We start from the raw sequence: 13,102 nt of genomic DNA on the forward strand, positions 1-13,102 counted from the left end.
ACAATCCCTACTGCCACTTCCCTCAAGACCCTAGGATGTAAGCCATCAGGTCCAGGGGATTTATCCGCCCTGAGTCCCATTAATTTACTGAGTACCAATTCCTTAGTGATTTTAATCGTATTTTTTGAAAGTTGTAAAATAACTCCTTAAATGAACACCACTGCTCATGTACCGTCTTACCCTTTAATCTATTTTCCTAGTCCAATTTAATCAATTCCGCTCTCATACCATCATATTCTCCTTTTTTCAAGCTCAGTACGCTTGTTTGAGAACCAACCTTCTCACCCTCTAATTGGATATGGAATGTAACCATGTTATGGTCACTCATTCCAAGGGGATCCTTAACTAGGACATTATTAATTAATCCTGGCTCATTACACAGGACCAGGTCCAAGGTTGCTTGCCCCCTTGTTGGTTCAGTTACATACTGCTCGAGAAATCCATCCCTAATACACTCAATAAAATCTTCCTCAAGGCTGCCCTGCCCAATTTGATTTGTCCAGTTAATATGATAGGTAAAATCCCCCATAATTATAGCTGTTCCCTTATTACATGCCCTGACTATTTCCTGATTAATACTTCTTCCAGCAGAGTTGCAACTATTAGGAGGCCTATATACTACGCCCACCGGTGTTTTTTTCCCCTTATTATTCCTTATCTCTACCCAAACTGTTTCATTATCCTGATCCTTTGTCCCAATATCATTTCTCTGTATTGGTGATTCCTTCCTTTATTAACAAAGCCACCCCACCTCCCCTTCCTTCCTGCCTGTCCTTCCTGATTGTTAAATACCCTGGCATATTTAATTCCCAGTCATTGTCACCCTGCAGCCATGTTTCTGTAATGGTCACAAGATCATACCCATACGTAGTTATTTGTGCCATTAACTCGTCCATTTTGTTACGAATGCTACGTGCATTCAGATAAAGAACTTTCAAATATGTTTTGTGACACTTAGTTCCTGCTTTTTCCTTTTTTAACACTTTACCTTTTACTCCATACCTTCTGTCCCTTCCTGACACGCTTTCCTCTGTCTCCCTGCTCAGGTTCCCAACCCCCTGCCACAGCTTTGATGCTGGGTTAATCGCCTTACGCCTTCTAGGTTTTTATTTTATCTGTCGTGCCTAAAGTACACTTTCTTTCCGCTGCTCTACGCTTTTCCCTTTCACTTGTTCTTGAACAACTGTTTGTACTATTTGTATTGTAGATTTCCCCTGGGTCTTCCCCTCTCTTGCTGATCTCAACTTTATTCCCTTCTGACTCCCCGCTCAGGTTCCCATCCCCCTGCCACTCTAGTTTAAACCTTCCCCAACAGCACGAGCAAACACCCCCGCGAGGACATTGGTCCCGGTCCTGCTCGGGTGTAACCCGTCACGCTAGTACAGGTCCCACCTTCCCCAGAACCGGTCCCAATGTCCCAGGAATCTAAATCCCTCCCTCCTACCATCCCTGCAGCCACGCATTCATCCTGTCTATTCTCCTGTTCCTATACTCACTAGCACGTGGCACTGGTAGTAATCCTGAGATCACTACCTTTGAGGTCCTGCTTTTTAATTTATCTCCTAACTCCTTGAATTCACCTTGCAGGACCTCATCCCTTTTTTTAACCTATGTCCTTGGTACCGATATGGACCACGACTACTGGCTGTTCACCCTCCCCCTCCAGAAAGCCCTGCAGCCGCTCCGTGACATCCTTGATCCTAGCACCAGGGAGGCAACATACCATCCTGGAGTCACGTTTGCGGCCGCAGAAACGCCTATCTGTTCCCCTTACAATTGAATCCCCTATCACTATAGCCCTGCCACTCTTCTTCCTCCCCTCCTGTGCAGCAGAGCCACCCGTGGTGCCCCGAACCTGGCTCTTGCTGCTTTCCCCTGATAAGCCATCTCCCCCAACAGTATGTAAAGCAGAATATCTGTTTGAGAGGGGGATGGCCCCAGGGGACTCCTGCTCTACCTGCCTAGTCCTTTTACTCTGCCTGGCGGTCACCCATTTCCTTTCCGCCTGCATAATCTTTACCTGCGGTGTGACCACCTCACTGAACGCGCTATCCACGATAGACTCAGCATCGCGGATGCTCCACAGTGAATCCACCCGCAGCTCCAGCTCCGAAAGACGGTTAGCCAGTAGCTGCAGCTGGACACACTTCCTGCACACATGGTTGCCAGGGACACTGGTAGTGTCCATGACTTCCCACATAGTGCAGGAGGAGCATATCACGGGTGCGAGCTGTGCTGCCATGACTTGCCTTAGACTCTCAGACTCTCCTCCCGCTCTAGGTCTCTCCTTTTATACTGTGCTCACCTCTCGGACTGTCCTGCCTCACCTGCGACGTCGCACAGTAGTTTTCTCTTGTTGCAGGTCTGCCGCTGCTTTTATTCCCCAATCTCGGTCTTCTACGCTCAGTTCCACTGCTGCTCTGTGGAAAAGGTTAGGAAAAGCAAGGCAAAGTAGCACCTCCTTCCCCCACTTCACTGAACTCCCACACTTGCCAAACTCTCAGCGTTCACACTGTGTTGTCCGCACACCTTGCTGTCGCACTGACAGGCCCCTGTATTTCTACAGTTTGTGACTCAGATGAGTCAGGCCTGCCCCACCTTCAGGTACCAGTTTAATCTAGCTAACCAATTAACTTACTACAGCAGCTCTCTCTGCTGAAGCCTGACAGGAACTTAAAAATTTAAACTTTAAAATTGAACTTAAACAGTTGATAGCAATATGCACTAGATTTTAAAGAGATTAACCCTTAAACTGCCACACTTACCAAACTCTCAGCAGTTCACACTGTGTTGTCCGCACACCGTGTGTGTAGAGTTGATCCGTACCCAGCTGGACATATCTCTGCCCAGATCACCTCAATAAACCTACAACAAAAAGGACACTTCTGGTGGGGAAATAAATCTTGAAATATTGAGCTATAACCATCACCAGCCAATGGAGACGCATGCACACAATTTAAAGAAGAATTGTACTTCATGCAGTGACCATTGTATTCTGAGAAGATATGAAAGGCTGCTTAATCTGGGAGTTTTTCAGCTGAAACACAGAGAATGTTCTTAGAATATTCGAGAATAACTTCAGCTGTTTCAAATAGGGACATTTCAATTCAAACTTTCGAATAATGTTTACGTTGTTTAATGAAGCTGAAATGATGATTGTGATGAATACTTGATCGCACAATGCCCTGGGGCTCCCAGTGCACTGTGCCATGGTGATGGGGCACATGTTTGCACCTGTGATTCCCCACATGGCGAGATTCAATCTCTGCTGCGCCATCTGGGAGACAGGAAAAAAAAATGACTGAGTCACCACAGACTCCGAAGTGGCATTAGTTGGGGAATTAGGTGGAGCAGTAGGTTAGCACGCTATTAATCACCTACTGGAACCTGGCTTTGAATTCAACTCCGACTGATGGGATGAAGGTAATCCCAAGTGAGTTTTTGGACATTCTTAATGTAGTTCCGAGGGGGTTCGATTGCATGTTATAAAACTGTCCAGAATTTATAACAAATTGGCATTTTCACTCAAAAGTAGTACAGTCGTCTGAGGTTGATAGTTCGGCAGGATTGTTGGGTGGGACAGGGAAAATGCTATTTAGTGTTGTATTTTTGCCTGCCTTATTCCTGATCTGGAAGCTTGATATTGACATCTGAAAGTAGAATATGTTCCATTCCCCAGCATTCCAGCATTAATGATGCACTGTGAAACCTACATCTCATTGCAGAGATTGCAAAACAGGTAACTCTTATGCTCTGTGAGCCAGCAATGGCAAATTTGAGAGGGAGGGGTTGGTGGTGGAGAAAGATGCTATTTTTTTTTAGAAAGGGGGAAGAAAGATGAAATGCAGAAGTTTTAAAACTAGGGTCCACGAGGGGATCTCTGGCAAAGGGGAGGGGTGGGGTGGGGGGTCGGTGGTGTGATGTGGTCCCCAAGGTTACCTGATTTCTATCCAACCGTCCTCCAATTTTTCCATGCTTCTGTGTTTGCTGACTCCCTAGCACCTACTTCTATTACTGTATTTTGATGAAGTGTTCCTTCCTTTTGGAGAGTTGGCATTGTCTTTTGGAAATGAGGAAAGAGGATGCTGTGGACTGGAACTATCACTAACAATGCACCAAGAAATATAATGGAACAGGTAATCTTTGTATTCTGTGAGCAAGGGGCGGTTTTGTGAATGGAAGGAGGGTCCCCCTTAGCAAAGTTTAAAACCTGCTGATGCAATGATCAAAACAAGGGACGTTAGGAACATGCATGTCTGAAGCTGCCAATAAAGTAGGAAGGTCTGCCATGCGACAGGAATCTTTTTGGAATGTTTTTTTTTGTTCATAGGATGTGGGCGTTGCTGGCGAGGCCATCATTTATTGCCCATCCCCAATTGCCCTTGAGAAGGTGGTGGTGAGCCACCGCTGCAGTCCGTGTGGTGAAGGTTCTCCCACAGTGCTGTTAGGTAGGGAGTTCCAGGATTTTGCCTCAGTGACGATGAAGGAACAGCAATATATTTCCAAGTTGGGATGGAATGTGACTTGGAGGGGAACGTGCAGGTGGTGGTGGTCCCATGTACCTGCTGCCCTTGTTCTTCTAGGTGATAGTGGTTGCAGGTTTGGAAGGTGCTGTTGAAGAAGCCTTGGCGAGTTGCTGCAGTGCATCCTGTGGTGGAGGGAGTGAATGTTTAGGGTGGTGGATCAGGTGCCAATCAAGTGGGCTGCTTTGTCCTGGATGGTGTCGAGCTTCTTGAGTGTTGTTGGAGCTGCACTCATCCAAGCAAGTGGAGAGTATTCCATCACACTCCTGACTTGTGCCTTGTAGATGATGGAAAGGCTTTGGGGAGTCAGGAGGTGAGTCACTCTCCGCAGAATACCCAGCCTCCGACCTGCTCTTGTAGCCACAGTATTTATGTGGCTGGTCCAGTTAAATTTCTGGTCAATGGTGACCCGCAGGTGGCGGATTCGGCGATGGTAATGCCGTTGAATGTCAAGGGGAGGTGGTTAGATTCTCTCATTGGAGATGGTCATTGCCTGGCACTTGTCTGGCGCGAATGTTACTTGCCACTTATCAGCCCAAGCCTGGATATTGTCCAAGTCTTGCTGCATGCGGGCATGGAGTGCTTCATTATCTGAGGGGTTGCCGAACACTGTGCACTCATTGGCGAACATCCCCATTTCTGACCTTATGATGGAGGGAAGGTCACTGATGAAGCAGCTGAATATGGTTGGGCCAAGGACACTGCCCTGAGGAACTCCTGCAGCAATGTCCTGGGGCTGAGATGATTGGCCTCCAACAACCACTATCATCTTCCTTTGTGCTAGGTATGACTCCAGCCACTGGAGAGTTTTCCCCCTGATTCCCATTGACTTCAATTTTACCAGGGCTACTTGGTGCCACACTCGGTCAAATGCTGCCTTGATGTCAAGGGCAGTCACTCTCACGTCACCTCTGGAATTCAGCTCTTCCAGAATGGTAGCATTGGTGCTATGGAGTTTACAAAACAATGCTTTTTATTGCATGCGAAGTGACATTTTCATTGCTGTACAGCAATTTACCCAACAGGCATGCGTGACTTACAACTGTCTATTTTGTGAGCGGAACCTCTGCACGGTTGCCTCAATGGCCCGGTTGATTTATTCAATGAAGAGATGAGCTGTACAAACCCAGGATGGTCCCAGATTTGATTAGTTATCAGTGCTGGATCAGCAGGTCTTAGTTGGGTTGGTAGTGGTGGGAGACTCATTGATTTGAGCTCAGCCTGGGTGAGGAAAATCGGCCAATGTTCCTGCTCCTGATCCCTGTCCACCAGTCTCCACTAGAAATGCGTACGTGTGGACATCAGGTGAGGACGGTGTCGGGCTTGGCTGTGGCTTGTCAACACTCTCCGTCGAGGCTTATCGGGCGAATAAAAGCCACCTAGGAACAGTAGCAGAGGCTGCCTGACTTTTGTGGAACTGTACCTTTTATCTCCTGGGCTGGTTTTGATCGGCTGAGGGGGTCGGAGAGGAATTTTCCAGAGTATTTTTACCGTTATTGGCCCTGGGTGTTTCCTCTCTTTGGCCTCTCCCAGGAGATTACATGGCTGTGTGTGTGGTGTGCCTAGTCATGTGTTGCTCCAGCCATCATGGCGTGTGGGGCAGGCTTGATGGACCAGCTGGTCTTGCCCGTCAATTTCGTATGTACCTCAGTAAGGTGTCAACGCCTTCAGGAGAGGGGAAAAGGGAAGCTGAGAAAAATTGGTGAGGGAGAGGGCAAGAAAGAATCTGTACAGCACTGGCCTGTGGTGGAATGTTCTATTTAGGCTGCTGTCTCTTTAACCACCTTATGGAAAGCCTTTTTAAAAAAAAATTAACCCATAAGGTGGGAGCAGCAGTTACATATATCTGCAGTAAAGCATGTGATGCCTTATGCATTCTAAGGGAGCGAAACATCTATATATTGAAAAAAATCAACTTTACATTTTTTTCCCCAGCCTCTTTCTCCCCATCTAAGTGGAATATTTTGTACATTAAGTACACTTTAATTACCAGTAGATCTGTTTGCAGGTGAAAGTAGACAAGAGATTTAAAACTGTCATGGGCCTTCAGTTTTACCACCATATCTCACTACTGCTAAAGTGCCCTTTAACTTATCTGGGCACCGTGCCATTTTACCACTGACACTTGTAACCAGCTGGTCCCTGGGACCAGTCCTGACTAATGCCCACTGAGCCGTAGCGATGGGCTGATGAGTTGTTCTGGCGGACAGATGAACTGTTTTGGTAGATAATACTGATTTTATCTTCAGAGTTGAGGGCTATTCATGTATCACAGAGTGTCAAACACCACTGTGCCACCCATCCCCCTTTCTCCCCTCTCTTTTCTACGCCCCCCCCCCCCCCCCTTCCCAGAACTTGACATCTGGGCGCAAGAGGGAATAAACTCAGTTACCAATTTATTCAACTTGCAAGAAACGTCTGGCCACAAAATAATTAAAAAGCTGTGAATTGGCTGCGGCTGATGCCTCGGAGACCCCCCCCCCCTTTTTATTATGAAAAAAAAAATCACAGTTGCGGCAATAGATAATCGCACATTGCAATTAAACAGTGGCAGTGACAGGGGAGAAGAGATGCGCTGAGTTAATGAGCTTTCTTGCAGCCTGTGTACCGCAGCCTCAGAAGTAGGGAAGTGATTAAAGCGCAAGAGATAATTATAGATTAAGTGAAAATTTCTCCCAGAGGACATCTCAACATAAACAATAACTGTTGCAGGAATCCCATGTGGACTCGCTTTTGAACATGCTTCGCTCAAGTGTCATCTTTCAACAGCATCACGTTAGTAGCAGGTTGAGTCTCCTGTTTACACCAGTTATATGTTGCAACATTGAAAGATCTTATCCCTGCTATATTTTCCTAGTGATGCAATGCTGGCTGTGACAATCGCATGAACTTGTTTTATCGAGTAACGTGTTGCTTTCCAACAGACTGTATAACCCTGCCACAATACGTTATGAGAATCCAGATTATTTTGACAATATAGTATTTATATATTATCATTAAAACATAACCAGGTTAGTGAACTGTAGCAGTAAATAGAGTAATTTATGCACAATGTAATTTTATTTTGGAAAAAGAATTTTAAAGGAAATCAGGCAATTGCGTGATATACTGTGAAATGTTTTTTTTATTTGTTCATGGGACGCGGACGTTGCTGGCAAGGCCAGCATTCATTGCCCATCCCTAATTGCCCTTGAGAAGGTGGTGGTGAGCTGCCTTCTTGAACCGCTGCAGTCCGTGTGGTGAAGGTTCTCCCACAGTGCATTAGGTAGGGAGTTCCAGAATTTTGACCCAGCGAGACACAGGAAGGGCGATATATTTCCAAGTCGGGATGGTGTGTGACTTGGAGGGGAACATGCAGGTGGTGGTGTTCCCATGTGCCTGCTGCCCTTGTCTTTCTAGGTGGTAGAGGTCGTGGGTTTGGGAGGTGCTGTCGAAGAACCCTTGGCGAGTTGCTTCAATGCATCCTGTGGATGGTACACACTGCAGCCACATTGCGCGGTGAAGGGAGTGAATGTTTAGGGTGGTGGATGGGGTGCCAATCAAGGGGATGCTTTGACCTGGATGGTGTCGAGCTTCTTGAGTGTTGTTGGAGCTGCACTCATCCAGGCAAGAGGGGGATATTCCATCACACTCCTGACTTGTGTCTTGTAGATGGTGGAAAGGCTTTGGGGAATCAGGAGGTGAGTCGCTTGCCGCAGAATACCCAGCCTCTGAACTGCTCTTGTAGCCACAGTATTTATGTGGTAGTAGTTAAGGTAGAAACATAAAGAAAATATGGCACTTGAAAAGGTTACATTGCGCCAACCTACAAATAATGCAGTCAAATCACATCCTTCACTGTTGAGGTTGGGTTATAATTTGGTGTATGGTGGTCTTGGTATTGCCTCATGTCCCACCACTCTATGGCACAGTATCTTGATGCTTCAGCCTGGTGCCATGTACCACCAAGCCAGGTCTTAATTTCTTTGGAACAAAATCCAAGGCAGCAGCAAATGGATGAAAAATAATTGAATGTGCACACGAGGACTGACAAAATTCACTTCCCCCTTAAGGGCACTTGACCAAGTCATAGTCGCTTACTGAACCAAGGTCTCAACTCTTTGTCTGCAGAAGAGAAAGAATGGTGAAAAATCCCCTTGGAAACTCTGGACGCATGATCTAGCTTGGACCATCTTCCAAAGCATCTTAATCCCAGCACATGCCCTAATTTAGTACTATAACATTGACAACACATGTAACAGGAGGTTCAATAGTCCACCCATCAGTTGGTGCCTCCATTGGGAGACCAAATGGGTAATAAATAATACTTACATTCATATAACACATTATTAAAATGATGTTTTTGAAGTGCAGAATAAGCAAATGTAGTAGCCATTCTGCACCAGCAAAGTTGCACAAGTGGATCTGGGATGAGCTATCAGTTAACCTGTACTTTGGTAACAACTGATTGAGGGAGGATTGTTGGCCAAGAGGAGAAATCTGCAATTCTTTACTTAGTGCCGTAGGAACTTTAATGTCCACCAGAAGAGGTAGAGGCAGCCTTGGTTTAACTTCTCATTTGAATAACAACACGCTGAATAATACAGCACTCCCTCAATAGTTCACTGGATTGTCTGCCTAGACTGACCTCAAAAGTCTGATGTGGGGCTAAAATCCACAACCTTCTGACAGGTGAGTGTGCTACCTTGTGGGTCCATCTAACTTTTTTTTTGTTGAACATTCATGAAGCCTAGAGATTAAAAATAAAATGAAGATTGTATTCTCATGAATTTGAGGAAAGAAATGGAAGTCAAATGCCCTCATTTTTTGTTTAGACTGGAAGTAGAAGTTGCTTATATCCACTTGTCATTTGTCATCTCAACCCATTCTGTAATCTCTCTTGAGCTTCACTGTGGCCCGTATGAAAATATTTTATTTCCTCTTTGCAGGGAAGAAGACAAAACTATATTTGATCATTGTCGAGAGAACAACATTGATCATGTTTTAAAAGCCCTTGTATCCAAGAATGTGGATGTTAACCTGAAGGATGAGGAGGTATGTTTTTCAGTGGCAATGCCTTTGTTTCATTGGGTACATTATATAACTTGTTGATCTCCATTATACATTAAGCAACTATTTTGCTAAAATATTTAAATTCTCAATGGATTATTCATTTGATGGAAATTCACATCAAAATGCAGATCTGTTTAGCAGAAGTTTGGTCATGCTAAGGTACATTTTCCTGTTTCTTAATGTTAGCAAACAATTCAACGAGTATAAAAAGGGCAAATCTACCATTGCACTAACACTGACTTTTCCCAAATATTAGTCCCTGGAGGGAAATACAGCCCAGTATTATAAACTGAAATGTACTCTTGGGTTGCGCACAGCAGTTTCATGATTCAAACAAGATCTGAAATAATGATATTTTGGGTTCATTTTGTTTTATAGTCCATTCCAGTCGATTTCTATAATCAAATAAGTGATTTGTGAATTTTAGTTAGAATGTATTTTGTTGATTTTGTAATCAGACAATGGAGGTGATTTTCAACTGTACGTTATTCTCCCCTTGATTTTAATGTGTGCCTATGAAAGGAATCCACTCACATTTGGATTCCCCTATATATGTGCTTGGCCAGCTTTCCTATAAAGTGCAAAATTTAGCTTTGAGGGAGAGTACGGATCGGGTCTTAAAACTTGAGTTTTTCACAGCTAGTTTGCCAATCTTTTGAGCCCACTGAGTTAATGCTCCTGAAAGACAGTACTTCAAACTCCAACTACTTTCCCACGAAAGGATCAGCTGATCCAATATTTTCTTGAAGAGTTGAGTGGAGCCGCAGTCAAATAGTCCCATTCTACCAAAAACGGCTGCTGAATCCCAGCAGAAGTTTTGAGTATTCTTGTTCGGTGCAGTACCTTCTCCAATCTGCAACAATGTAGTGCAACTGCAGCAGCCCGATAACAGCACAGCTAATGTGCTGTTAGTACTGGTGTAGTATAGTGATAAAACAAACGTGGCTTAAAAACACCAAAAAAAATGTTGCTTTACAGTATCTTTTATGGTACGCTGTGTGACGAAGATGCGCTGAATGCAGAAACTATTTTGCGATAGTCCAGGCGCAGTAGAATCCTTGTGTGACTTGGCTGCTTCTGGGTCACATTATGTGTGGAACACAAGCGTCTCTCCTACAATTTCACTGCAAGATCTTGATGTGCGGAGAATCTTTTCGGCTATTTCTTGAACAGGAATTGGCTGGGGATGAGCAGTAGAGGGCAGCATCCTGTTGCTGCAAATCTCAGCAAGCTAATACTGCCAGTGTGTAAATCTCCACTCCCTCTCCCCTCTCCTCTCTCCTCCCCCCCCCCCCCCCCCCACCCTGCCCAACCTTCACCTCCCCTTCCTAAAAAAAGATTTGTCACACACATGAACAACTGAAGTCCTTATACATTCATGGATTGAGACACACAGAATTCAGCAGGGTTCATTTGAAAACACCGATCAAATATCTGTCTTTTCAACCATAACAACTCTTTTAGTCCTTGATTTAATTTCAGCAACTGCTTGAATTTGCATCACGCTGTGGTATTGAAATTGTGCGTTACACTCAGACAAACGTGATTTGTAATCTGCAACGAGGGATTAACCCTTCTCCAGCACAAACCTATATTTAGGCTTGCACCCTGGATGGCATTAACCTGTGTTTTGATTTGCACTGGTAGCTTCACTTTTTTTTGTTTCGGTAGTGAGATGTCCTAACTATGCGATGGTTTGTGAAGGATTGACAGGCGAACTGGGACACACCTCAATAGGAATTTTAGCAAGTTTATAAAATAATTGTTTACAATTAACTGACAAAACCAGCATTCAAAGACCATTTCACAACTCTAATTTTAAGCTTTTACCGAATCAAAATGGCCCAATTGAAGGAGCTGAAGGGATTATAAGGATTGGATCTACCGTATTTTTGTGGATAAAATAAATTAGCTGTTAGGGTTTGTGGAAGAAAATCAGCACAAAGGGGATGATGTTTGACTGAGTTGACTGCTATGTCTGAGTCTTGGTCTAGCAGTCTGTCTAATTTTCCTTCCTGATTTGTGTAATGTAATTACCTTGTCCTTTTGAACCTAACCAGATCCATCACCTCGTGCTTACTATGGATTTGGCTAAGTTCATCCTTTGCTGCATAGCTAAAATGTAACTGGTTGCTGATGGGCCTCATCACAGCCTTGGACTTTCCTGTCCATTCCAAGAGGCATCGCTTTGGCCCTTTTTCGAAAGCTTTACCTTTCCCACATGACTTGATCCCTAGTCCTATCCTACTATGTTCATTTTCCTCAGAAGTTGGATTTTGCATGTCAGGACAAGTGGGAAACGTAACATTCTGACACAATGTACTGGCAAAGTGAAATGTGTAAACAACATGTAAACTTGTTGATGCCACATTTGGTCAAATGCTGCCTTGATGTCAAGGGCAGTCACTATCACCTCACCTCTGGAATTCAGCCTTTGTGTTTATGTTTGGACCAAGGCTATAATGAGTTCTGGAGCCAAGTGATCCTGATGCAACCTAAACTGAGCATTAGTGAGCAGGTTATTGGTGAGCAAGTGTCGCTTGATAGCACTGTTGATGACTCCTTCCATTTCTTTGATGATTGGGAGTAGGCTGATGGGCGGTAATTGGTCGGGTTGGATTTGTCCTGTGCCACATAACAATAGTGACTGCAGTTCAAAAGTAATTCATTTGGCTGCGAAGTGTTTTGGGATATCTTGAGAATGTGATAACTGCAACTTTTTTTTTCTTTCAAATATTATTCCAGATTAACTAAATTGTGTCTGACACATTACCTCTGAAATATTCTTTGGCTAAATTCTGGAGCACTTGGTAGTCCAGGTAGAATTTTTTTCTGCTTTTATTTTTGAGTGACTCTCCCTATTTTTAAAATTTATTTTTCCATTTCTTTGATCACCTAATCTATGGCTGTCCCTACTTGACTGCTTCAGCACACTGCTACTCTGACATTGGCCACTAAGAGTGTTTTGGAGCGATGCCTCTTTTTGTCTGAAAGCGCCTGGGTTTTTCTTAGCAATTTTGCCATGAAGAGATGCTGAGACTGTGGAACTGTGATGGTAGGTATGGCCCCTTCACACCACTCCGTGTTGCGGCTCCAACACATTCCTACAGTGCGGAAGTGATCCATCAAGAAAATTTTGAGACCTACATCTCACGCAAGCAGATGCCATTCCTTGCTCATAAATGAGGTAGCAATCTCAAAGTTTGGACAAGGAGATTAGTTGCACAGTTGATATTCAGAAATGTTCCTATGAAATACTGCAGGCAATCCTCACTAGCAAGTATGAGTTTTCAACAAAAGAATGCGTTAAATGGAATACCTTTTGAGTGCTTCACTTCAACACTGTTGCTATTTGATCCTGAAATTATTTGCAGGATAGTGTCTTGCAAAGCGGAAGCTGGTCCTAATGGGGGTAAACCTGTATTAAAACAAGAACTCATCGAGTGGCTAATAATCCACCCAAATCTTTCTCCATTTCCACTTTTGTCAAGATTGCCAAACCTCTTACCTCTTCAGTATGCTCGTGA

General features: G+C 44.3%; 1 protein-coding gene across 1 annotated transcript in view; it reads left to right on the forward strand.

Moving 5' to 3' along the window:
* LOC137325530 (acyl-CoA-binding domain-containing protein 6-like) overlaps positions 1 to 13,102 on the forward strand; it is a 178,780-nt gene that overhangs the window by 58,884 nt on the left and 106,794 nt on the right. The window contains exon 5 of the mRNA XM_067990734.1: positions 9,452 to 9,557. Within this exon, the coding sequence (XP_067846835.1) occupies positions 9,452 to 9,557 (106 nt within the window). The remainder of the gene's footprint in view (positions 1 to 9,451; positions 9,558 to 13,102) is intronic.

This window comes from Heptranchias perlo, chromosome 9 (assembly GCF_035084215.1).
Source record: "Heptranchias perlo isolate sHepPer1 chromosome 9, sHepPer1.hap1, whole genome shotgun sequence".
In the NCBI taxonomy this organism is placed as follows: Eukaryota; Metazoa; Chordata; class Chondrichthyes; order Hexanchiformes; family Hexanchidae; genus Heptranchias; species Heptranchias perlo.